The following is a 25,639-nucleotide window of genomic DNA, read 5'->3' on the forward strand; positions in this document are numbered from 1 at the left end:
GCAACATGAGTGGTCAGACAATCACATAACCTATGTGATTGTTTATGCATTATCTACTAGGGATGCTCATTTTGAAAAAATAATTTAACCGATAACCGACCCTTGTTTACCAATTATTAACCGTTAACCTTCAAGATGTGTGCCTCGCATGCAGCGGTGTACCAGCTGCAGGAGCACAACAGATATTCGTTGACGGGAGTCTCCAGTTCACCGTCCGGGAACGTTAACTTAGCAGCTACGATGCTGCGTGTAGTGTCGCGGACACTCTCCCAGTAAAAGTCTCCACGGCACATTTAGTTTAGTTTAGCAGGTTCTCAGCTGTGTGTGTCTGCCCGGCGGAACTTTAGCGAGTGTCCGACAGTGTGTGTTTGTGCTACGTTAGCATCTGTAGCTCTGCTGGTAGCTTCGTGCTCCCCATTGTCAGTGAGTTGCCGACAGACCGTGTGTGTGTTGTCGGTGGCGTTGTAGCTGTGAACGTAGGTGTAGCAGACAGTGTGTTGGTGGTGGGGGTGGTGTAAATGTAGCAGACAGTGTGTGTACACTTTATTTTTTCGGTGAATAAATGCTACGAGGCTACAACTCCTCCGCTCATGCGAGCTATAGACGGGAGCCAACTTCCTGTATCTGTAACGCCGGCTCAGACTCTCATCTAATTTCGTTGTACTACACAATGACAATAAAGGGCTTGAATCTTGACTCTCTTAAGGTGGACCAGCTTTTCTCTTTTAAGTGACGAGTTTTTCTCAGCTTTTTGAATAATTATTAACATTTATTTTAACTGTTTTATCCGATAGCGTTAATCGGTTAAAATGCTTATTGTCGGTTAACGGTTAATTATTAACATCCCTAATCTGAAATGTTCATTATAAAGCTCCATGTCATTTAACATTGTGAGCTTGCACAACTAAGTACTCACAGCAGGTCAAAGGTCACGGAACACTGGGGCGTTTCTGTTTCTAACGTCAACAGTCACCTGTGTTTGCTTATTAATAGAAACTGCACTGTGCATTACATCATCTCTTCAGGTGGTGTAGATGATCAGGTTGAACAGGAAGTTTGTTCACAACCTGTGACACTATTTGAGCAATGTTGCCACATGCACAGATACCAGCGAGCAAGTTGGGGGGGTAAAATGTTATAACAAGTAGAACTGATGGGCAGAACTATGAAATAAGGCTGTGAATAATTCTGTGAGATGAGTGCTCAGCTGCCTGAGTGAGTACTTACTCTGATCCAGCAGCCATATCTGAGTAAGACGTTTCAGGTGTGGTGACTCCCAGCGCGATTACTATGCTCATGACGTCCAGCACAGCGACGCGTGGGAGGGGGGGAAGAGGGGAAGGAGGGGGAGGGAAAGGGGAGGGACAGGATGGGATGGGGGGGGAGGAGGAGAGGTGAGGAGAGGAATCACAGGGTCCCAACTACAGCGACAGACCACTCCAGAGGTGGGGCGCCGCCGAGCCGTAGCCCACGGCTCACGGTCATGGGGGACCTGAGGAGAGACAGCAACAGACCATCAGTTAGAGCCTGATCCCTGGATACCGACACACCGCCGGCTACGTGACTCAGCGTGTCATGTGATATGATGGAAAAAACCTGCACTCCACCGGCTGCTCTGCCTTTAGCTGTGCGGTGAACACATTGTGGACTGATACCTCTCACAGCTGATATTCTGTCTTTATTTACATTTAACATATTACATTTAGTTGATTACATTTTGAAGAAATATTAGTCAACCAACTTAAAAAGGAACAAAACAGAAAACAACCATTACAGCATGACAGAGCCAAAAACAACAAGTTTCACATGAAACTAAAGCTGCAACGATTAATCGATTAGTTGTCAACTGTTAAATTAATCACCAACTATTTTGACAATCGATTAATCAGAAAAAATAAGTCTAAATTCTGTGATTGCAGCTTCTTAAATGCTTTCTGGTTTCTTTCCTCCTCTGAGACAGTAAACTGAATATCTTTTAATTGTGGACAAAACGAGACATTAGAGGACGTCATCTTGGGCTTTGGGAAACACTGATCCACATATTCTGACATTTTATAGACTTACAGCAGCCCTATATGAAACTCACAATCATATGTGAAGTAATTGAACAGCATGGGAAGAACCGTCGCCACATTACAACACAGACTCTTTCCATGGCGAGATTTGAACTTGTCATAGCAGGAAAAGCACAACAGGTGTAATCAATAACTAGTACCAGTAAAACATTCAAATGAGCCAGCACGTCCCAATACCAACGACCTGGAAACTAAACTCCTGTGCATTTCCTGCTATGACATGTCAACATGTCTGCCTTGAAAAAAGGCTATTGGCTGTATTTATGTTAAGTAAAAAAACAGTGAATATCTGCCTGTTACACTGACGACCTGGCAGTCTAATCCCACGTTCTTTAGGACATTTACTTGGTTGGTAAATGACACGCAGCTCTAGGGCTGGGTATCCATTAAAAAATGATGATGTCAATACCCGTACCCTTAAAGTGATGCCGATAACAATAGAGTACTTCATTCAATGCCCATCATGTGAACGTCCCACTGGCTAGCTAATCACACCGCTCTGCACTGCACTCGTACAGCGGTTACCGCTGATAACACCGCGATGCTAGGACGGCGTTGTTGCGGAGGCGTAGCGTCAACCCACTGGTTCCTCCCTCAGGTTAGCACTGTTAGCTCTGTTCACGCTGTTAGCAAGGTTAGCTGCTAGCTGCCATCTCCATCTTGAGAGCCGTGTGGAGGCAATCCCGGCTGTATGGGATGTAGATTCTGTGGTGCAGGGTTAAATAATAAGGATTGCCTGCTTGCACACCGCTGTCGTGGAAGCGTTGCAACTACCATCCGCTTACCCCCTCAGGTAAACCATCAGCCCCTTTCACACAGAGATTCAGCAATGCTGCCGATACGCCGGCTTTGCTTTTTCACACTGAACGAAACAACGACGCCATAACGCCGCCCCAGGGTGTGTGATTTCAGGTAGCACGCCGGCATCACGGAAGCAAAAGAGGCGTGACGTTAAACACAACAGCATCTGCGTCTCGTATGAATGTGGGTGTAGTCACGGCGTACCGGATGTCCATTTCACGCAAACATCTGCTCGGCTCTGTGACGACCTCCGCTGCCGGCTCCGCTGCCGGCTCAGCTGCGGAACAACTCTGCCCCACCTATTCCGCCTCCGTACCTTTTATACAGAACAGCGAGGCGGAATAACAGTGTAACATTCCCGCCTTGAACAGGCTGTGTGGAAGCGGCTACAGTTATCTCTGACAGCCGTTGTTAGCACCATTAGCTGTGAGCTACACCTCGTCGTTGCCATGTTGAGAGCCGTTGAGAAGCAATAGAAATGCTCCCAATCCCGTATTTAGCACCTTTAAAAGGTATCGAGCACCGATAGCCCTACGCAGCACAGTTTGTTACCATAAAAAAACTGTTGTGCAAATGTATGAGGAATAGAGCATCATCATCATGCTAATTCCACATTAGTAGGTCACCTTGGGGACAGACCAGTGGAAAGTGAAGAACACCTTTCCAAAAGGTCGATATTTATGGTCCAATTCATCAACTATTATTTAACTAATTCCACACACTGCATTATTTTAATTAAAAATGAGCCATTACATAGTCACTTGTCAGACACAATTCACTTCCTAACTATTAAATGACTATTAACAGAAAGTGGAAGCACCGTGTCCCATATAAACAGGCTCCTTTAGAGGTCACAGCAGCTGCCTCAGCTGAACAGTGACACAGGGAAACCATCCTTACATGCCTAATGAGGAACCACATTTGCTGACTCACGTCGACAATGAAGGCTTTTATGTGAGAGAGCTTTCATATGCCAGCGTCTAAAATGATAAACTCGATACGGACATGGTGCGATAGGGCTGTCTCTCATCTGCACGGAGGCTTCCAGCATGGAGGGGAGGGTGGGGAGGCTATTCAAAGAGCAGAAAAACAACCAGGGGCTTTACAGCTCTGCCTGCACCGAGCCTCCCCATCACCATGCACTGATGAAGGGAACCAGCAGGAGGCGCCTTCCTCCCAGACGCCTGGAGGGGTGAGTCATCCAACATGAGGCCCAGCCCTCTTATCATGTGACCACACTCTGCTGAAACACTGACCCACACTCCTCTGCTCTCATTGCTCTCTATTCCTCGCTATCCTCCCCGCCTCGCTCGCTCGCTGCTCGCCCAGTCCGACGCAGAGACCGGAGCCACGGCTGCAGAAAGAGGAACAGGCTCTCCTGTGCTCCGTTCAAACGACGAGGAGAGGATTTAGCTCATAGCAAGGTCATCCCCCGGGCACACATGTGCAAATACGTTACCTCACAAACACCAAACTGATCGGGTTCACCACTATCCAAAAAAGTGAAGCGAGTCTTACACAACAACAAAAAAATAAAACTGTTTTACTAGAAGAGAGCCACGGCAACAGGATGCATGACATTTGTGTAGCGGTCCCCTGGCTACAGCGACTGCTGCCCTCGCTCTGCAGCACCAGGGCAACCACAGCAAGGCCGGGGACTTCCAATAATGTCAAGGTCAGTTCAACCGTGCTCACTGTCAAACAGAGAATGTCAACCCCATCCAGCTGGATACATACACACTGGGAGCTAGCAACAAGAAATGTCAGCTAGCTTTTAGTTACAGAGGCAGAACTTTCTGCTACAACTCAAACGAGAACAGAAACACACATGTGGGACGTACAGAGACAGATACAGGAAGGTAGGGGTGGGAAAAAATATCTATTCACTTATGTGTCATTTTAAAATAGATTTTTTAACACCACAATTGATATATCTGCTTCATCTGAGTCTATGTGGAGGTAAAAGGAAGTTACCGCTTTTATTGTGGTAGTCTGAGTAACGTGACGTCATATCCGTTCCGTATCCGTCAACCAAAACAAACTGCAGCGAACCGGAACGAGAAAGTAGAAAAGGTGGAGGGTCCACGTTAGGGCTGTCCCGAATAAAAATGTTTGGGCTTCAAAGCTTCGGTGAGAAATATTCAAAGGTATTCGAAGCTTTGCGGCGCAGCACGCCAATATGTTCTTCTTTCCGTCGTTTCAGTGCCCGGGACAGCGCTGCTGCCACTGCTGCACTACTGTACACACCCGCACCTCTACACACAACAAACAGCGATATCCGTCTGAGAATAACTAATAACAACGAATGTTGAATAATGAATAATGTCAGTGAGATTATTCTTATTCTCTGGTTATTTTGGAATTTATACATTATTATTACATACTTTTATATAAACAAAAAAAAAGAAAAAGAAAGCATACGAATACTGATTCGGAGGTCGGGACCATGGCAACGGTCGAAGCTTCAAAGCATTCGGGTCAACCCTAGTCCACGTGGATACGACCTGCACCCTCCCATGTTAAATCCAGCGTGGTAAACACTACACATCCAGTAAAGGATGGAAACACTTTGGGTTTCACACATTGAAAGGAAAAGCAGAGCTAGACAGAGCAGAGCTAAAGCTGCATGCTAACTCTGTCACGGACAGGAAGCGTTATGGTATGGCGGTAACGTGGCAGGGGAGCCGGCCGTCGCTTTCGTCTCCGTGGTCAAACGGGCCAACGCTACGACTGTAGAGCACCCAGATACTGACATTATGTTCTCTGCATTGAAACGGCCCCGATGGAGCTGACCATGGATGGATAAAGAGAACGGAGCTGACGGGAGAGCTAGAGACCACCTTGGAGAAGTTAGAGGAAGTAGACACGTGGGACTACGTCCGCTTTTCAAAATAAGGTGTTAACAAAGGGAACTGTAGATACTAAATACATCTATGGAAATCAGATTGATTGGATTATATTCACCAGAAGTATAAAACATTACATGCCCCTTATAGATTAAAAAGAAAATACCACTAATCTTTATTCTTTGATTTCTGGGTTGCTGGATAAAAAATGTATTAAATAATGTCTGACAATGATCCCGATATATTTGACTTCAGGACATCTCTGACTACAGACATGCTGAAAATCAAACATTTTTACTGGATTAATTTAGAGATTTTCAACTTTTTAGTATGATTCCACTTTTTCCCACGGTCTAGTGTTAAAAAAGTTAATAAAAATCACAATAAATCAATATATCGAATCACAATACTTAAAGATTGCAATACATATTGAATCGGCACTAAAGTATGGTGATCGTATTGAGTCGGGAGATAGGTGTATCGTCCTAACAAATGGCCTCAATGAGAACAGAGACACAGGTGAGGACGTAAAGAGACAGATTGTACTTCCTGTTCCTCTTTAAGCATGACTCATTACACTGAGAAGAGAACAGCATGAAAGGGGGCATGAAGGGGTTAACGTGAGTTAGTAATATACTTAGACATGATGGCATGTAGTGGATCCCATGGTGCCCCATCCAGATAACCACTGGCTCTTTGTTATCCCTATGATCGCACAGAAATAGCCACCTCGCTCCTACCTAACTCACAAAGGGAGTCACTATTTGGGCCTCTTCCAACAGAACCAGACGGTGAACTAGGGAGGTAAATTCCATACGAAGAAGGAAAGCCTTTCTTTACCTCGCTCCCTCCCCCTCCTCCTCCTCCATCTCCTCCTCCCCCAGCACCTCCCTCCCTTCCTTGTTCGTTCCTCTGGCCATGAATACCGGGCTCAAATTACCAGCAGGCTCAACAAAGTCTTTTCACTTCCACTAGAACAGAGGCCATTTTGGAGACAAGTCCAAGGGGGAGGGACGTACACACAAAATGAACAGCAAAGGAGACCCTTTCTCTTTCATCATCTCTCACATAACTCTCTCTCTCTTCTCTTCTTTTTAACACACTAGTTATCTGATATTGTTGAGTACTGGCAGACGTGCTTATACCGTCCTAAAATAAGCTTATCCTTTAATATCTAAATGCATCTCTGGGGTAATATAGTGAGTACAATTTATATAGAGGGGGACAAACAAATCCAGCCATGAGAGCATATATATATATATACACAGCAGTTCAAAAGCACCAACACACACAACGCCACACCTCGTCTGAACAGACGTCAGCACAGCAAGTTACGTTAAATAACATACTGAAAGACCATAAATAGACACGTCATGCACATACAGTACCTATAGAAAGTGTAGCCCACCCTATGGACTCAATATTACATCATTTGATTCACATTGAATCATGGTGGATGCTGTTAGGTCAACATGAAAACCCATCTCTACATATCAAACACACAACAACTGCTTCACCAGCAGCAGCTTAGTGGAGGAAGCTGAAACTTGCATGACATCTGAGCTGTATCTGAAATCTCTCTATGTGTTTTCCCTACTGCAGTATTTACTGTCCAAATTTGTATTTAAGTGTCCGAATTATAAAGTGTAAAAATCATCCACTACCGTACAGTATATAAGTGCCTAGTATATACACGTACTGCAAAACAACTTGGGGGGGCTAGTTTGACCGTCCTTCTCGAAGTGGAGGCTGACATCTTCCATCATCTTTTCCAACCTCAACGTGCATCAACTCAAACAAGCCACAATACATCGAGTATAGGGATGCTAATTTTGAAAAAAATTCTGAACCGATAACCGACCCTCGTTAACCGATTATTACCCGTTAACCGACAAGATTTTTGCCTCATATGCAGCTGCAGTGTATGAGCACAACAGACAACTGAGTCTCCAGTTCACCGTCCGGGAGCGTTAACTTAGCAGCTACGATGCTGCGTTCACTGTCTCCAGTTCACCGTCCGGGAGCGTTAACTTAGCAGCTACGATGCTGCGTTCACTGTCTCCAGTTCACAGTCCGGGAGCGTTACCTTAGCAGCTACGATGCTGCGTTCACTGTCTCCAGTTCACCGTCCGGGAGCGTTAATTTAGCAGCTACGATGCTGCGTTCACTGTCTCCAGTTCACCGTCCGGGAGCGTTAATTTAGCAGCTACGATGCTGCGTTCACTGTCTCCAGTTCACAGTCCGGGAGCGTTACCTTAGCAGCTACGATGCTGCGTTCACTGTCTCCAGTTCACCGTCCGGGAGCGTTAATTTAGCAGCTACGATGCTGCGTTCACTGTCTCCAGTTCACCGTCCGGGAGCGTTAACTTAGCAGCTACGATGCTGCGTTCACTGTCTCCAGTTCACCGTCCGGGAGCGTTAACTTAGCAGCTACGATGCTGCGTTCACTGTCTCCAGTTCACAGTCCGGGAGCGTTAATTTAGCAGCTACGATGCTGCGTTCACTGTCTCCAGTTCACCGTCCGGGAGCGTTAATTTAGCAGCTACGATGCTGCGTTCACTGTCTCCAGTTCACCGTCCGGGAGCGTTAACTTAGCAGCTACGATGCTGCGTTCACTGTCTCCAGTTCACCGTCCGGGAGCGTTAATTTAGCAGCTACGATGCTGCGTTCACTGTCTCCAGTTCACCGTCCGGGAGCGTTAATTTAGCAGCTACGATGCTGCGTTCACTGTCTCCAGTTCACAGTCCGGGAGCAGCCACTTTCGCAGTAAAAGTCTCCACCGCACATTTAGTTTAGTTTAGCAGGTTGTCAGCTGTGCGTCTGCCCGGATTAACAATAGCGATTGTCAGAAAAAAAGTGTGTGTGTGTTTGTGCTACGTTAGCATCTGTAGCTCTGCTGGTAGCTTCCTGTTCACCACTGTCACACACATCCGGTCTGTCAGCGCGGTGTAACTTCAGCGAGTTTACCGACAGACCGTGTGTGTGTTGTTGGTGGCGTTCTAGCTGTGAACGTAGGTGTAGCAGACAGTGTGTGTACAGTTTATTTGTCGGTGGATAAATGCTATGAAACTACAACTCCTCCGCTCAAGCGACCTATAGACGGGAGACAACTTCCTGTATCTGTAACGCCGGCTCAGACTCTCTTAAGGTGGACCAGCTTTTCCCCTTTAAGTGACGAGTTTTTCTCAGCTTTTTATTTAATTATTAACATTTCTTTTAACCGATAGTGTTAATCGGTTAAAATGCTTAATGCTGGTTAACGGTTAAACGGTTAATTATTAACATCCCTAATCAAGTATATTCGATATATCGCCCACCCCTAGTCCATAGCATGCACACTGCTTTTGGTATTAATTCCTTGATGTTCCTGAGTTGACAGATGTGAAAATTACAGTTTTGAGACACTGTCCATGATGGCACAAAATGATGATATTGATTCATAGGTGAGCAAAATTCTGATTTTGTCTACGCTCCTTGGAGTACCATATGGAGCGTAAACAGTTGTTTTTATTCAAAATGTTCAAGATTAGGATTAAAACTAGTGCACTTTTCAAATTGCAGGAACTGAAATTTTAATTACCCACAGATGTTATCTTAACAAGTTTTAAGACGCAAGAGTTGCTGTCCGAATACAAACAGAATCACCATCTGTAGATGATGAAAACCTGCTGCAGTCTGCAATACAACTGAACTTCAGAGGAGATTTATTTTCCAGAGACAACAACCCCAAACATGAAGCCAAAGCTACACAGCAACGTTCAAACAGCAATCTCAATGTCCTTGAACCCTTACACTGACTCTAGCCATTCAGCTGGACCTCCACACACACTCCTATGAAGCTGATAGAACTAATGAGATGGGAGCGTACATGAGCACACTCCTTCACAACAAGCTTACAGGGCGGTTCTGTCTCCAATGAGAAACTTCAGAGTAAGGTAAAGGTAAAGCTATTGACGAAGGTAACTCAGTAACTTCCATCACTGTATGACCTCACTGGACATCTGAACATTAAGATAGATACCTTACCTTTTGTCTACACTATCCTACATTCACTTTAAAGGAATAGACTTATATCCGTCTGTTAAATATGAAGTTACCGCGATATAAAATTACATACAGTATACCGTGATAGATATTTTGGTCATATCACCCACCTCTAGCTTAGCTTAGCTTAGCATAAAGACGGGAAACTGGGGCGCCCAGTAGCTCACCTGGTAGAGCGCACACACCATATATCACAGCTGAGCGGCCCAGATTCCAGCTCAGGCCCTTTGCTGCATGTCATCCTCTCTCTCTCTTTCTAAGCTATCTATCCAATAAAACAGAAATGCTGAAAAACACCTTTTTAAAAAATGTAAATGACTGTAAACTGTGGAAACAGCTAGTCTGTCTCTATTCCTTTAAATACTCCTTTAAAGCTGCATTATTTAGTTTTTTTACCTCTACTGTAGAAAAGAAACATCAACACCAGCCACCACATATCATTGGTCCCTACAGTTCTAGTTAGCATGTTCACTGAGTCAGCTGTTCCAATGTCGGATAAAATTACAATAGTGTTGCTAGAGTTGCAGCGCGCTCCCGTGATCTCCGTCGTTAAGTGTAAGGTGGTCATAAAACTCAGTCCAAGCCGTCTTAAGTCAGTGTTTTTCTTGTCTTGACATTCCGATTAAAGAACCAAGTTTAATATTATTATAAGTTCAATGACGTGAACGTTGTCAACAACCAAACAGGAAGCAGCTAACGTGGTAGAGAGTAAACATTGAGGAACTGGTGGAGTTGTGGAGTGAACAAGAGCGTCTCTCTGACGTGTCCTCACAGCTGTACCATGATAGAGAAGGAAAACAGCTGCACCGAGTATGCTATATGCTATAGCTGTCTAGCTAACCACTGTCCCAAACGGGGCTACTTGCAAGCTAACATTAGCTACTGGAATGTTTGCTATTAGCCTATGAGCTAACTGTAGGTTTCAGCTGAAGACTAGCTAACGTTAGCTCGGAAGTAGCCCCATTTGGAACAGTGGATGCTTTTAGGGTAAATTTCCACCAGGAGCAGGATGTGACATCATCTCTGAAGGAATCTAGTTATAGTCTTGTAAATAGTGACCCTGCAGGATCCACAGTGTTTCCATATATGATAGTCTGTGACTAAAAACTGTGAGACTGAAGACACATCGTCTTTAGATGTGAGAGGGTGTCAGACTTCAGTCTTTTAAAAGTCTGATCAAAGTCTCCTAGTGTCTGGTAGGCATAAGGGCCCCGTTACACTGAAGATGATTACACAGACAATAATCACAGCGTTACCACAGCGTTACCACAGCGTTACCACAGCGAGGTAACAAAGTTGTGTTTTTGTTGTGTGTTGACCAAGTAAGAAAAAGGGGAGACAATGTTCAAAACGACTTTCTAAATTCTGGGTGCATTTCCACTCCCACTGCTCCTTCCAAACATCTTCATCTGTCGTGGATGCAACTAAACTGACTACTGCCGATGGCTCACAGTCCGTTCAATAGCAGTCTGTGAATAACGCACCTTTCTGTTTACGGTATACTGCTGGTCTTAGTGTTGCATGATCAAAATACTGTTTCAGAGGATTTTACATCCTGAGAAGAATAAAGCTTCCAGGGAAACAATGAATACACAGAACCATATTACACAATACACAAAAACAATACCATGGTTGGGCTGGGTGGCTGCACAGCTGCACCAGGGATCAACAGCAACATCTGTCAGTGGATATCTGGATCTTTGGTCACTTAAAATGCAGGCTTGTCTCGTCATTTTGAGTATCAACTCATAAGTTAATTGTTTCCACATCAGGTAACATTAAAAGGCATATCACACGTTTAAGTAAGGTTATTTGATCTTGTATTACACAAACAGGACAGATGAGCAATTACATAAGATATATATTACTTTTTTAAATAAAAATAGTCACCTAAATGTGTGCAATGTTCACGTAGGTTTTAATCAGACATTACATTGTGACCAACACACTGAATACACTGGCAAGGTAAGCATCTGATTGGCTGGCCGTTGTTCTATTCACGATGTTGTTTCCACATATAGCTTCAAGGAGAACGCTTAGGGTTACACATGCACATACATGAACGTACACATTGGGTTTGAACAGCGTGTCCACGCTCGCTCAGTGTCCACCTGTGCCTCGCAAAACCTCCACAACACATCCAGTCCAGTGAGATTACACCAGCCCCCTCAGTCTGCCCCCGCACACATGCTAGCTGTAGGAAGGATATGAATATATCTGCCGTTCCCCGGCACTGCGCAGGTCGAGCTGCACTCTCTGAGCTGCAGCGGGAGGAAATTGAAGATGAAAAACGGGCAAATCAATAGAGCCTGCCTTTAAGACAAACTGGATATGTGGCCAGGAAGAAAGCATGGCTCATTGTGGATCTTATTTCACACTCACCCAAACACATTTATAATTTCACAAAGAGCTAAAAACCAAACGCGCACACACACACACACACACACACAAAGACATGATGTCAGAGACTCCAGCATTGATTTCATACTCACTCACTGCTTCTAGGGATGCACCGATACCACTTTTTTCAGACCGAGTACAAGTACTTACATTTGGGTACTCGCCGATACCGAGTACCGATACGAGTACTTCTCTGTGCCAAAAGACCCTCGTTAACAGCCAGCTGGAGGGTGTGAGTGACACACGGCAGGCTGGGGAGTCCCGCATACGAGGCGGTGCGCCGCGACCGGCTCTAGGGCGGCTTGGAAAGGCTCGGGGCGGAGGTGCTTCCCGGGGCCGTGGACAAATTGACACCGAGGCGGACTGTCCTCAGTGCGCCCCGACCGCGTCGTGCCCCCAGGGCAGGGCAGGGCAGGGCAGGGCAGGGCTCGGCCCACGTAAAAGGCGCCAGAGGTCTACGGCGATGTCTGCAACCCACCCGACCCGTCTTGAAACACGGACCAAGGAGTCTAACGCATGCACGAGTCAGAGGGTGCAAGCAAAACACCGTGGCGCAATGAAAGTAACGGCCGGCGCACGCTGGCTGAGGTGGGATCCCGGCCCCGCGGGGTCGGGCGCACCACCGGCCCGTCTCGCCCGCACCGTCGGGGAGGTGGAGCGTGAGCGCGTGCGATAGGACCCGAAAGATGTTGACGAGAGGTTAACGTCACGCTGCCGTAAAGTGGTATCGGTGCCGTTGTATCGGAGCCGTTTTGCGAGTACGAGTATATGAGCACAGTATCGGACCCGATACCCGATACTGGTATCGGTGCATCCCTAACTGCTTCATATGTCCCAAATGGAAAACATACAGCTGGATAACAAGATTGTAGTGTGTAACCCTTTAGCACAACTTTTTATTAATTTCATTAAATATCTATGGTGACGGCAGCTCCCATACACTATGCTACACGTTTGTTTTATTTAATTTGTTTGATAGGGACAGAGCACATTAATGAACTATTTTAATTTGCTGTAGGCCTGAGTGATAAAACAATAGCGATATGTACTGCAATAGACACTCCATCAATACCAATAAGAACATTTTCGATAGTTTCACTTAAATGCAAACCGCAAGAAAAAACATAACGGATACGTAAAGGTCAGTTGCATGAACCTTTGTATTTTCACCTCTGTTACTGGAGCACGTATGGCCTATGACGGATATACACTCATCAACATGGGAGAAGGAAGCACGGGGACTGGATTAAATGCAAGACCTAGGACGGTTCCACTACGACCCAACAACAGGAGACCCGAGACAGCATCAGTGATGCTTGGTGCTCAAATGTAGTCAAAGTTGATGGACAATGTTAATCCAGATGTAGAATTTTTAATGTTCAGATGCCGGATATATTATCTGTCCAGAGAAGTCACCAGTGATTTTGCTGCTGCTGTTTACATTCCTCCTGGTGCTAATTTACAAAATGCACTAAATCACTATCACAAACATTCTTCGACTAACACTCATACGCTTTTATCGACTAATCGATTAGTTGATTTAATGGACAGATCTGTAAAACGTGAGTTTCTCCACAAAGAATCACACAAAAGCACCACTTTAGATCTGGTGTTTACCAGAGAGGTGCTCAGACATTTCTGAGAGGTGCTCAGACATTTCTTGGAAATAAGAGATTCAGAAAGAAAAAAATATTAAAAAACAACTAATCGACTAATGAAATCTTAGTTGACTAAGACCAAATGGCCGATTAGTCGAGCAGCCTAGGGTTGTTCTGATACCGATACCAGTATCAGAAACACGTCCGATACTGCCCGAAATTCGGGATCTGGTATCAGCGAGTACGCCAGTCTATGCAACAATCTGATACCATCATTTATTAACCCAGAAAGAAATCAACTTGTTTAACCCTAAATCAATTCTTCTTCACTGCTCTAAAACAGTAGTCTTCACTGTGCTGTCGCCCTGGAGGTATCATGGCTTCCACTGACAACTACTGTTTTAGAGCAGAGAAGAAGAACTGACAGCAGGTAGTTTGTCATATGATGATAGTTAACAACACCAGTGTGGTGCTGGTGGAGACGGTAACGGTAGACAGAGCGTGGAAAGTGTGGTAGTGGAGTAAACCGCAGTTTAATAATAATAATAATAATAATAATAATTATAATTATTATTATTATTATAATGATACATTTGTTTTTATTACGTTGGTATCGGATCGGGAAGGAAAAAATGGTATCGAAACATCTCTAGAGCGGCCCTACTGCTTTTGTTTTTTTGTTTTTTCTTGTGTAGCATAAAGGGACTACAAGTGCATGTCTTTGTGCAACCCTGTGTTGTACTACGACAATAAACTAACCTTGAATCTATATTGTTAATTTGTACATTCTTATGATTCACAATGGCTTCCATTGTCATGGTGACATAACAGTTTGAGCCAACCACGGAGAGAAAAAATGATGCGCAAGCACCCACACAGCCAAAACACAGCGTGCTATTACAACAGTGCTTCAATCACCACCTTATCTAAGCCGTCTTTACGAAACTCCCTGAACCGGGCTAAATAAAACTATTATGTGATGTGATGCAACGCAATCACAGGCCTGTACCACAATTACAGCAGCCAACAGCACAAAAATATAAACCACAGAGCTTAGTCTGTACAGGCCGGAGATGTGGGGGTAAACGAATGACATGAAGAAATTATGCAAACATCTGGCACCAAATAAGAAATGATATTTCAGAGGGCCAGTGGCTGAGATATATATCGACGCTGGAGAATGCTTCATCTCCAGCAGCGATGTGGCTGTTGTCGTGCTGAGTGGCCGAGCGTCCTGGGAGCGCGGCGTGGCCCGCCATTAACGCAGCAATGTCCAGCTGCCTGAATGGACCGGGACCAGGCCGGGGATGAGAGACACACAATGGAGAACAAAGGCCAAGTAGGTGCTATAAGAGGGGTGGGGGAGCGAGAGAGCAGCCGACAGCAGGGCCAGCGTGACACAAAATCAATCATCTGTTTCAGGGCAAACAAGCCAACCACTGTCCGTCTGAGGCTCAGTAACCTAGAGGAGGAAAACAGAAAGGCTGCCTGCTCCACTACCTCTCTCTGATCTGTTTCCCTTCTCACTCTGAAGTCCAGCTGAAAGCAGGCTGCTAAAACCTGAACATAAATACCGAACAATGACAGCAGAGAATAAACAACAGAGGTACTAAAGTCAAAATCTAAACCAAAATCTTCACTGTTGCTCATCTGAGATTAACATATTTAAAGATCTTTATAGAGAAGGACACTCGGTCTTCACGGTGGCAGTATTCCCTGTAAGCCATGTCTACTCCTAAATGTGGGGGGGGGGGTGTTTTCCAGGTAGTATTCTAGCAGAGGCATGAAGTCCCAAACAGCCATCTCGATGTTAGATAAGCTCCTGCTCTGGTACAACATAAACCAGAGACACCCTCCGACTCTCACACGTGATCTCACTGCATGACAAACACATTTACATGACATTTCCATTTCCTCTTTTGGCCGACAGTCTTATCCAGAGCGACACGAGGGCTTGCCCTGGCTCCACCTCGCAAACAACACATATGTGAGACCGGCCAATGTGAGACTGCAAGGTGTCACACGGAGTACAATCACAGAGGATTGACAGCCATTTTGAACTGCTGCAGGGCTTTAACTGTCCCAAACTGACTGACTGTTCAACATGAATACAACAAATGTCCTGAGGAAAAGTGTGTTTGTGTGTGTAGGGGAGAGGGGGGGCTGTTTACCAAAAACAAACACTCCCACCTCACTCTTCCCAACAGGAACCATTTGCTCAAGGTGACAGAGCGAGGCCCTTGTGAACTGGAAAAACCAGGCCCCAGCCATTCGTTTCCTCTTTTGTTTTTAGCTCTGCTGCTGCTGCGCATTACAAAACAGGGCAGCTGAGAGCGGGTCGGTGTCGAGTGGCTTGACTTTGGTGCAAACGCTCTCTTGGTTGTTTTTCTTCTGCCCTGCTCCTTATTTGCTCACTCTCTCTCGCTCTCTCTCTCTCTGCCTGACAACACCCTCTGAGCAAACACACTTGGAAAATGTGCTTGTAGATTTTGCAATCTTGGTTTCACCTCACACAAAGTATTTGATGTTTCAAATCAACCATTATCTGTGTCTCCTTTGTTGGGGTTCATGAAAGAAAGAGACACACAGGACCAGGGGAAAGGAAAGAAGAGGAGGAGGAGGAGGTTAAACCTAAAATGTCTGCCTGCAGTTGTAAAAGGTGGACAGATAACTCTGAATATTGGTGAGATTTTTTCCTGCTACACACTCACAAGAAGTATCACAAGAAAGCAAGACAGGCAGCGTGACAGTGAGAGAGAGAAAGAAAAGGAAATGAAGGACAAAACATAAGGGCGCAATAAAACAAGAACAGGAGAGAGAGAGAGGGAGGGAGGGAGGGACAGAGAGAGAGAGATGATTACGTAGATTGCCTGCCTCACCCCCCTTTCGGCCTTGTTTTTTTCCCCTAGCCTCCTCCTCCTCCATTATTCTCCCAAGAAGCATTGCTTCTCGGCACGAAACAGAATTAACCAGCACAGCCCTCTGCAACACCGCTCCCCCAACGCAGAGGAAATGCTGCGCCCCATTGGAGCAGCTCCAGAGCTCCTGCACCAATAGGAACGCACCGCCGAGGCAGGCGTCAGAGCGACTTGTTTTTAACCCCGTTGTGCAAGACGGCGAGCCACACAACGCACAGCAGCTGCAGCACAGCAGAGGGGACGATACAGAGACGGACGGTAGACGGACCGCTGCTGTATCTGTCCCTGAAATTTAAAAGGAAAGTATCTCACAGGAAAACAATCTACATGATATCAATTAAAAAAAAAATAGACTAAGAAAATTTTAATATATAGGTGTGACTAGATTTTTAAACAGCTTCAGTTGCTACATGCTAATAAAACATAGCTATAATTCAGAGACAAAATGCATACGATGGATTTTCTGCTTCCATAGAGATGTAGATCCACAACACTGGCTCGGTTGACTTGGTCACATAGGCACAACACACACGAAACCTTATTAACATATCAAAAGCTACACCTGCCCTCCATGTAATGATACAGTGTCATCAGCATGCAAATGGAAAGCTAAAGGGACAGGGTCCCCCCCTCCTATTCCTATTCCTCGCAGCAACACCCCCTACTCCCTCTTCTCCAACCGTCTGCAGCGAGACAGAATCCTGTCTTCTTCTTCTGGAAACAGGCCAACATCCTGCTTCACACACACACAAACCAGGGTCTAGATTCAGTACGGCGTATGATCCAGACTCATCACAACACAGCGCTCACAAATTATGTTTTCAAGGGCACGTCGCCTAACAGTCACATTTCTGTGAGTGTGAATGAGAGACTTTATTTCCTTGGTAAACAACAAACTGGGCCAGGCTAACCTCGCATGTCTGCACATTCCTCAGATCCCCAACGTTTCAGAGGCCCATATTGGGAAAGAAGGGTCCATCCTGCAGACAGATCTAGCGCAGTGCTACTCTCGAAAGGCAGCCCTCTTTCGCAAATTGTTGTAACGCAACACCACCAACACATGCATTCACTCCAACACATAATCTGAAGCTGCCTGGAACACCAACATGGCGGGTCAGTTCAAGGCAGAGCAGCAACAAGCAGCCAAACAGTTCATTCTTAGCTTTCCCAGGGTGGCACGTTGAGTTAAGAAGGCAGGCCAGGGTCAGGGGGAGTGCTGGTGGGGGGGGGTTCATGTTTCCAATGGTTGTGAGAGGCCAGGTTTGCAAGCTGCAGCCCACACAGTCTATTAAAAGATGTGAAACATATTCAGAGAATGTCAGTCGCAACCAATGAAAACAAGGCTCAGCGCGCTTCAATCTGGCTTCCAACAAGCATCCGGATCAATCCGAACACTTGGTGCTGGCTGAAAAAGCCCCAGCAGGGCACAGGTGTAATCTTTGTACTCATGAAGCAAGGTCGACACACACGGCTCAGAAAAACACACGGTTACATGAACCCATAGCAAATCAGGTTATTAGGTAGATTTTTTACCAGGTTTAATTAGATTGTACCCGATTAGTGAGTGCAGTACTTTTAGTGAGCGACCAAGACCAAATATGACTGATTCACCCTGACACCAGATTTATAATATCCACTGCTGCCGTTATAGATTATAACTCTTACCGTATTTAATGCATATTTTTACATTATAATTTACAGTCTTTAATGCAAATTTTTTGTAATATGCACATATTATCTGTCACTTTATGTACATATTGTAATATATATCACTGTAAATATAAATCCTACTCACTGTACATACTGTATATAGACATCTTCACATGTACATACTGTACATAATCAACCGCATAAAACCGGAGTCAAATTCCATGTATGTTTTTACTTGGAGAAATAAACCTGAGGTAAAACTGATATCAAAGCATTCAATACAATTCCATAAAATATTTTTTGACATAGTAGAAACTAGGGCCGCACAATTAATCAAATATTAAATCGCGATCACAATTTTGGCTTCCCACAATTAAATGAACATGATCACCTGCGATATTGGCGTTTAAAAATGTGCGTTCTGCTCATAGAAAACGCTGCAGCATATCAAATCAAGCGCCTCCTAAACTAAACAGCTGATTGAGATGTTTTGGCTTCACTTTCTATACAACCAATGTGTTTATGATCAAATTAAGAGCATACAATTGTTTATCTAGCTATTATTGTTGCTAATTTTGCTCTTGAAGTGCACCAGATTGAAGCATTTAACTTTAAAATGTAGATTCCTGTATTTTTTCATATTGCAATATATATATATATATATATATATTATATATAGATATAATACATATATATATATATATATTATATCTATATATATATATTATATATATATATTATATATATAATATATATATATAATATATATATATATAGTAGAAAAAAATATTGCAATGTCAGTTTTTCCCAACATTGTGCAGGCCTAGTTTGTACATTAGCAGGATGGAAGTGAAAGCAGAACTCTTCTTTATTTTAATGTCAAAGTGCAATAAAAATATGTTGTCGTTAAAAATCTATGAATAATCCTGATCTCAATATTGATAAAGAAATAATCGTGATTAGCATTTTGGCCATAATCTTGCAGCAAGAGTAATATGTTTAAAATGACATAAGAGCAGCTGAAGTTATGACAGGTCAGACACAAATACCACTGCAGGGAGGTAGTCACACATCCGGTGACACATTAATTGGCCTAAAAAGCTAAATATCGTCCTCCTCTCTCTCTCTGTGTCTCTGTGTGTGTTTGCTGTGTCCACAGCTCCGGACTCCGGCTGCAGCACAATGCGAGGAGGCTACGTGGTGCAGCCGACTGGAGCTCAGCTACTCAGGCGGCGGGCAGGGCAGCCATTAGTGCTGGAAAACGCGGGGTCCTAATAAACATAAAACCATAAAACCCCACAGAACACAGATACACGCGGGGAAAGGCGCTGATCTCTCTGTATCACCTGTCAACACAGCTCTCTGTGCGTTTCACTGCCTTCTACACAGTGAACATGACATAGGAAGTCTGGATTCTCTGAAATCAACCCAGTAGAGATGAAGATGAAAATAACTCTCTCTCACAATCACAGAAATGATCCAAATGATCAGAAACACAGCAGCTACAGGCCGTCTAACTTAGTCTAAACTTGTGATTGCTGCATTCCGACTCAACGATGCTTCCAGCCACTCAGTCACACGTTGAAATAAAAAATGGAGGCTAAAAAAGGAAACAAGAGCTCCTCTTCTAAAATACCACTCATTTCTGTAAACCGCCACCGAGGACCGAGGCTGGGGGTTGGGAGGTGGGGGAGGTGAAGAAGAGCAAGTCACCACACACACGCACACGCACGCACACACACAGGGGGGAAATAACAGAGAAATCACCACGGAGCTGGATTCACACGCCTGAGTGAAGTTAGGAATGTTGCCAGAGACATAATGCATTAACATGATGTAGCCAGCCATGATGCACACACCATATTTATACTCAAACTAGTCCAGAAACCCTCTCCAATATGAGCTCATCTCCTCCTGTGCACACAGCTACAGGCTCACAGAGCTGCTGTTAAAGCACTGGTTCACAATAAGGACAGAATGCAGTAGAAAGCATCCAGAGAGTTAGCTTGTAGGCTGGTGTAGCATGTGTTGCTGTAGCTGCTCTGCTCACCATCACAGCAGCTGGCTGAGCAGCTAGCAGGAGTCGCACATACAAATCATCAAATTACAACTTGTGTCGTTGATAACTTCAAAATAATTCGACAGTTTTGAGTTCCCAGAACAACATTTAACACGTTGCTGTTAAAAGAACAACACCAGAACACAATGTTTAGGTTCTAACAGAACAAGTTAGTATATTACCTTTTACCGAGGTCTGGTTCTCTACTTCCTTCAGCTGGATGCAGAGTTTCACCTTATTCTACTCTCAAATCAACCAGATAACTGTGAACCAGACGTGGCTATAGTGAATACAGAGTCTGTAACGAGCTGCTGGGTTGTTGTGACTGAGCATGAGGGGGGATGTTGAGCCTCTGCGGAAACACATCATCCAAACTATCTCAACAAACCAACATGTTGGTATTTATACATGAAAACTACACTAATGTGCTTCAAGAGCTCAGGACGGAACAGAATACACCTAATGGCGTTATAGTGGCGTGAGACTGCTTTAATCCTGGTAGAGAAAACTGATTTAAACTGAGATCAACGAGTCAGACTCTGGAGAACTTGGTGTTGGAGCTTTGAGGACATGTTGGTGAGGTAATGTTGAGCTTTTATACAACCAGTGATGAGCTGGATTACCAGAATAACAAACACGAAAACAACACGAGGAGATGATCAAAACGTCCTGGAAGATCAGTCCAGACACAGCTAGCAGCAGGGTTATACCCAGCAGGGTTATAAGCAGCCAGTAAAGACTCTTTGACTCTTAAAGTGGACACAGAGTCAACTGGTTCTGATGACTGGAGGCTAAGCAGTTAGCACCGTTAGCTTGGTGTCTGTGTGTTTGGTTGAGTGAAACATGATAATAACGTGTTAGTTACATTAATGTTAACAGTTCCTGACATGAATAGATGTTATTAACACAGGTACTCACCTAAAGAGGCATTCCTAACGTGAATAACCGAGTTTAAAGGAGGTTAAAGGATGTGGAGGGTGAGCAGCGGGTCCTCACAGGATCCCCACATCAAACCACCAGACCAGCAGGCCCGGACAGAAGCCTCGGACTCTCCTGAATCCTCTGCCCGCAGAGGGAGCTCCCTCTCCCGGGGAAGGAAACAAACTCCTCAGGCTCTCCCAGGCAGAGGCGGACAGTGAAACCCGGTCCAGTCCCGGTGCTCTGCCTCCATTCACCGGCTGCTATACATCCACGGCACGGCGGGTACATCCATGTGTGTGTGTTTATACTGCTGTGTGTGTGTGGTGTACAGGGTTCTGGTTCTGGTTCTGGTTCCTTTACACCAGAGAGAGAGAGAGCCGCTCTGGTTCTGGTTCTGTGTCGGCTGCTTCACACCAGAGAGCCGCCCATCCCCCTCCTGTCTCCTATCTCCTAGCTCCTATCTCCTAGCTCCTAGCTCCTATCTCCTGTCTCCTGTCTCCTGTCTCCTCACCGGCAGCCACCGCGGGGCTCAGCCAAACTGACACACAACCACGCTGCGGGGTTTCCCCGGCGACAGTGCAGGGGCTCTCTCCTTGGGCGGCCCTTTACTGCGATGTCCCGCCCCCTCGCCGCTGATTGGACAGCGATCTGTCAATCATGTGACACACGAGCTATACGTGCACGCTTTTTTATTTTTTTTATTTTATTAAACAAATTCAAATTTACAAACAACATGGCTCATAGATCATTGCATTCGAGTAAAAGGACAAGGTGCATACAGAACAAAAACAAATAAAATATGTAAAATTATACATGAAAATAATAATAATAAATTAAATTAGGGGCTGTAGGGCTGTACCTGTAATTCATATTCTTCTGTTATGCTAAGAAGTTTCAATGCATTTTTGTTTTTCATGACTTTAAGGGCTTTTATGTAAGAAATAAACTCAGAATGAAACACGTTAAACTTACAGGTTTCACTTTCATATACTTGAATTTGTACAAATGAAATTTTCCAAGAATGAGAATGTTATTCACCAGAAAGTCATCTTTGTTATTGTCCATGACAAGTCCATAAACACCATAAACACCATAAACACCATAAACAATGTCCTTTTGAGAGAAGTTTCTCAGATGAGAAACTTTAGTGAAAAGCCAGTCATGTATATCTGAAGCCATAAAGCTCCAGAATACATACAATGACAAGATAAATGATCAGTAGTTTCAGTATCATCACAAAATACACAGTTATTGGTTTCAATTCCAAATCGTTGTCGCCAATAATCACTGGATGGATGGTGATACACTCCGTTTAATATTTTAAAATGTATTTATTTTGCCTTGGGAGTTATGGGGGATTTTAGATATCTAGTTGGTAACATGTGAATAGTTTCTTTCTAATAGATTTGTAAAATTGAGTTTCTGTAAGATACTATAGGGTATGAGATGTGATTAAACATATTTCTAATTGTTTTGTTTGGGATTTTGATTTCACTAAAGTCATAAAGTCACAGCCACACACTAGAGCTTGTGAGCTATACGTGCACGTCTTTGGTTAAATCACAGCGTTGGGTTTTAACTACGTCATGAGGGGGCGGGCTCTGCTGTGAGGAGGAGAGCGAGACATTCAGCTCCATTAAGAGCTGTGTGTGTGTGGCGGGAGGAGGAGAGCGGGAGAGGGAGAGGCTGATACCGGGGAGAATCTGACACCCAGCACAGCATCTGGACCTGAAACGCTCGTTTATTAAAGTCAAATGCCATGGAATTGATTTGAATTCGTTAGTGGGATTAATGCTGTTCACTTGAGGGTTATATTCATCTATTTAACGAGGAAGGAGCTCATTACATAGCGGTAGCTGCACGGGGTCTCTGGGGCGCAGTTCCAGGGGCAGCAGAGGCTGGGTCAGCCCACTGGGTCAGCTCCATGGGGGGGTCAGAGCTCCACCTACCGGCCCGTCAGATCAGTGGTGTCGCTCCGGTAGCGTCTGGTGAGGGGTTGGACCCGGTTGGACGGGGACATTGACCAGTGGGTGCTCCCGGGTTGCGTCTACTTATTACTGGTCCCTCCTACTGCTGTTAGTTCATTCCCACTGATCCCCCCTTTAACCCTCAATGGTTTGACCCGACACTATACCTCCACCAGCAGCTGGTCAATAAAACTATTCCTGGGATCTGTATATTTGAGGAACGGCCGAACAGAACTTTCGCTGTGATGGTTTAGTATTTACAAAAAGAAGAATAGAGACGCAGCTCTAGTTTCTAGTTATTTTACTGGTTTATCCGCATCACACTGGATTATAAAACAAAACGGAAACGTTATTCTCAACAGATATAAAGTAAAAGAACATTTATAAACAAATAGTCATAAATGACGCGATGGTTTCCTGTCCTGTCACGTGACTCAGAGGGACGACTGTGATTGGCTGCGGTGATAAATGCTGACGTCATTTGTTGCTTTGGTGTGACGAGCGACCAGATCAGACATTTATTAATTATATTTTAATTCTCTTGAAGTTCCACTTTCACAAGTGTAAATTTACCCAACAAAGACTAATTTCTTTGTATCTATGAAAGAAATGGAATTATATCTGTCAACAATTTCTGCCTCACAAAACAAAAAAGCAATGAAAACAATGAATGTATGAAATATCTTTAATGTTTTTAAGTGAACTTATTATCATACTCTCACTTTTTTATTATTTACTTTTTTAGTTTTTTTTATTTTATGTTGGTTTTGTTTCATTTCTGTTGACCCTTTCTGTTTGTCACAGCTCTTTGTTTATGTTTTTGCTATGCTTCTTTTGTATGTAAATGTTTTTAATGTTTTCTGCTGTAACTGTGTATACTGGCGTTTTGAAATAATAATAAAAGAAATTTAAAAAAAGACCAGATCAGACATCAGAATAATAACATGCTTCCATCATTCCTTCATGTCACTGATTTAAGACTCTGAGCTTCATAGATCAGAACCAGCACACGCTGTTCTGATTGATCCAGCAGCGTATAGAAACACATGAGGTGAACAGGCTGAACACAGCAGTGATGCGGGTGTTATAACCCTACCGGCTCCATGTTGTTGCACTAAGTAGGCTGTAACTTTAAATAATAAATACGGGACGTGCTTCACCTTACTTTAATTTCACCAGTATATACAAACATGTGTTTTATGAGTTCTAATAACAATAATGTGAAGTATCCGCCTCCCTTTAGAACCACCACAATAATTAATGCTTAATAACTGAAGGTCGGTTTTCTCGGTTCCCAGCCGGACTCTGATGGTGGACTCTGATGGTGGACTCTGATGGTGGACTCTGATGGTAGACTCTCATGTTGGACTCTCATGGTGGACTCTCATGGTGGACTCTGATGGTGGACTCTGATGGTAGACTCTGATGGTGGACTCTCATGGTAGACTCTCATGGTAGACTCTCATGGTGGACTCTCATGGTAGACTCTGATGGTGGACTCTGATGGTGGACTCTCATGGTGGACTCTGATGTTGGACTCTGATGGTGGACTCTCCTGGTGGACTCTCATGGTGGACTCTGATGGTGGACTCTGATGGTGGACTCTCCTGGTGGACTCTCATGGTGGACTCTGATGGTGGACTCTGATGGTGGACTCTCATGGTGGACTCTGATGGTGGACTCTGATGGTGGACTCTCATGTTGGACTCTGATGTTGGACTCTGATGGTGGACTCTGATGTTGGACTCTCCTGGTGGACTCTCATGGTGGACTCTGATGGTGGATTCTGATGGTGGACTCTGATGGTGGACTCTCATGTTGGACTCTGATGTTGGACTCTGATGGTGGACTCTGATGTTGGACTCTGATGGTGGACTCTCCTGGTGGACTCTCATGGTGGACTCTCATGGTGGACTCTGATGGTGGATTCTGATGGTGGACTCTCATGTTGGACTCTGATGTTGGACTCTGATGGTGGACTCTGATGTTGGACTCTGATGGTGGACTCTCCTGGTGGACTCTCATGGTGGACTCTGATGTTGGACTCTGATGGTGGACTCTCCTGGTGGACTCTCATGGTGGACTCTGATGTTGGACTCTGATGGTGGACTCTCCTGGTGGACTCTGATGGTGGACTCTGATGGTGGACTCTGATGGTGGACTCTGATGGTGGACTCTGATGGTGGACTCTCATGTTGGACTCTGATGGTGGACTCTCCTGGTGGACTCTCCTGGTGGACTCTCCTGGTAGGCCGTGGCCATGTTTCTCAATACTGTTGCTGTGGTGAAAACATCAGTGTCACATCTGTCAGGTCCAGACCAGGCACTGCAACATGTCTGAGCTCACCCCCCACCATGCT

The 25,639-nt window shown here is 44.6% G+C and overlaps 1 protein-coding gene across 11 annotated transcripts in view; it reads right to left on the reverse strand.

Annotated features, from left to right (window-relative positions):
- The window catches only part of setd5 (SET domain containing 5), a 191,773-nt gene extending 169,889 nt beyond the window's left edge, over window positions 1-21,884 (reverse strand). For 6 of the 11 annotated variants that reach the window (XM_074628974.1, XM_074628890.1, XM_074628277.1 and 3 more), the window contains exons 1-2: window positions 21,310-21,883; window positions 1,228-1,492 (exon numbers count right to left, since the gene is read on the reverse strand). In XM_074628974.1, coding sequence (XP_074485075.1) covers window positions 1,228-1,298 — 71 coding nt within the window. In that variant the 5' untranslated portion in view covers window positions 1,299-1,492; window positions 21,310-21,883. Of the gene's footprint in view, window positions 1-1,227; window positions 1,493-20,573; window positions 20,994-21,309 lie in introns of those variants that run through there. The other 5 variants (XM_074629055.1, XM_074628810.1, XM_074628727.1 and 2 more) reach the window with 3 other exon arrangements.
- Window positions 21,885-25,639: the final 3,755 nt, after the last annotated feature.

The sequence above is a fragment of the Sebastes fasciatus genome, chromosome 1, assembly GCF_043250625.1.
Source record: "Sebastes fasciatus isolate fSebFas1 chromosome 1, fSebFas1.pri, whole genome shotgun sequence".
NCBI classification, from domain to species: Eukaryota; Metazoa; Chordata; class Actinopteri; order Perciformes; family Sebastidae; genus Sebastes; species Sebastes fasciatus.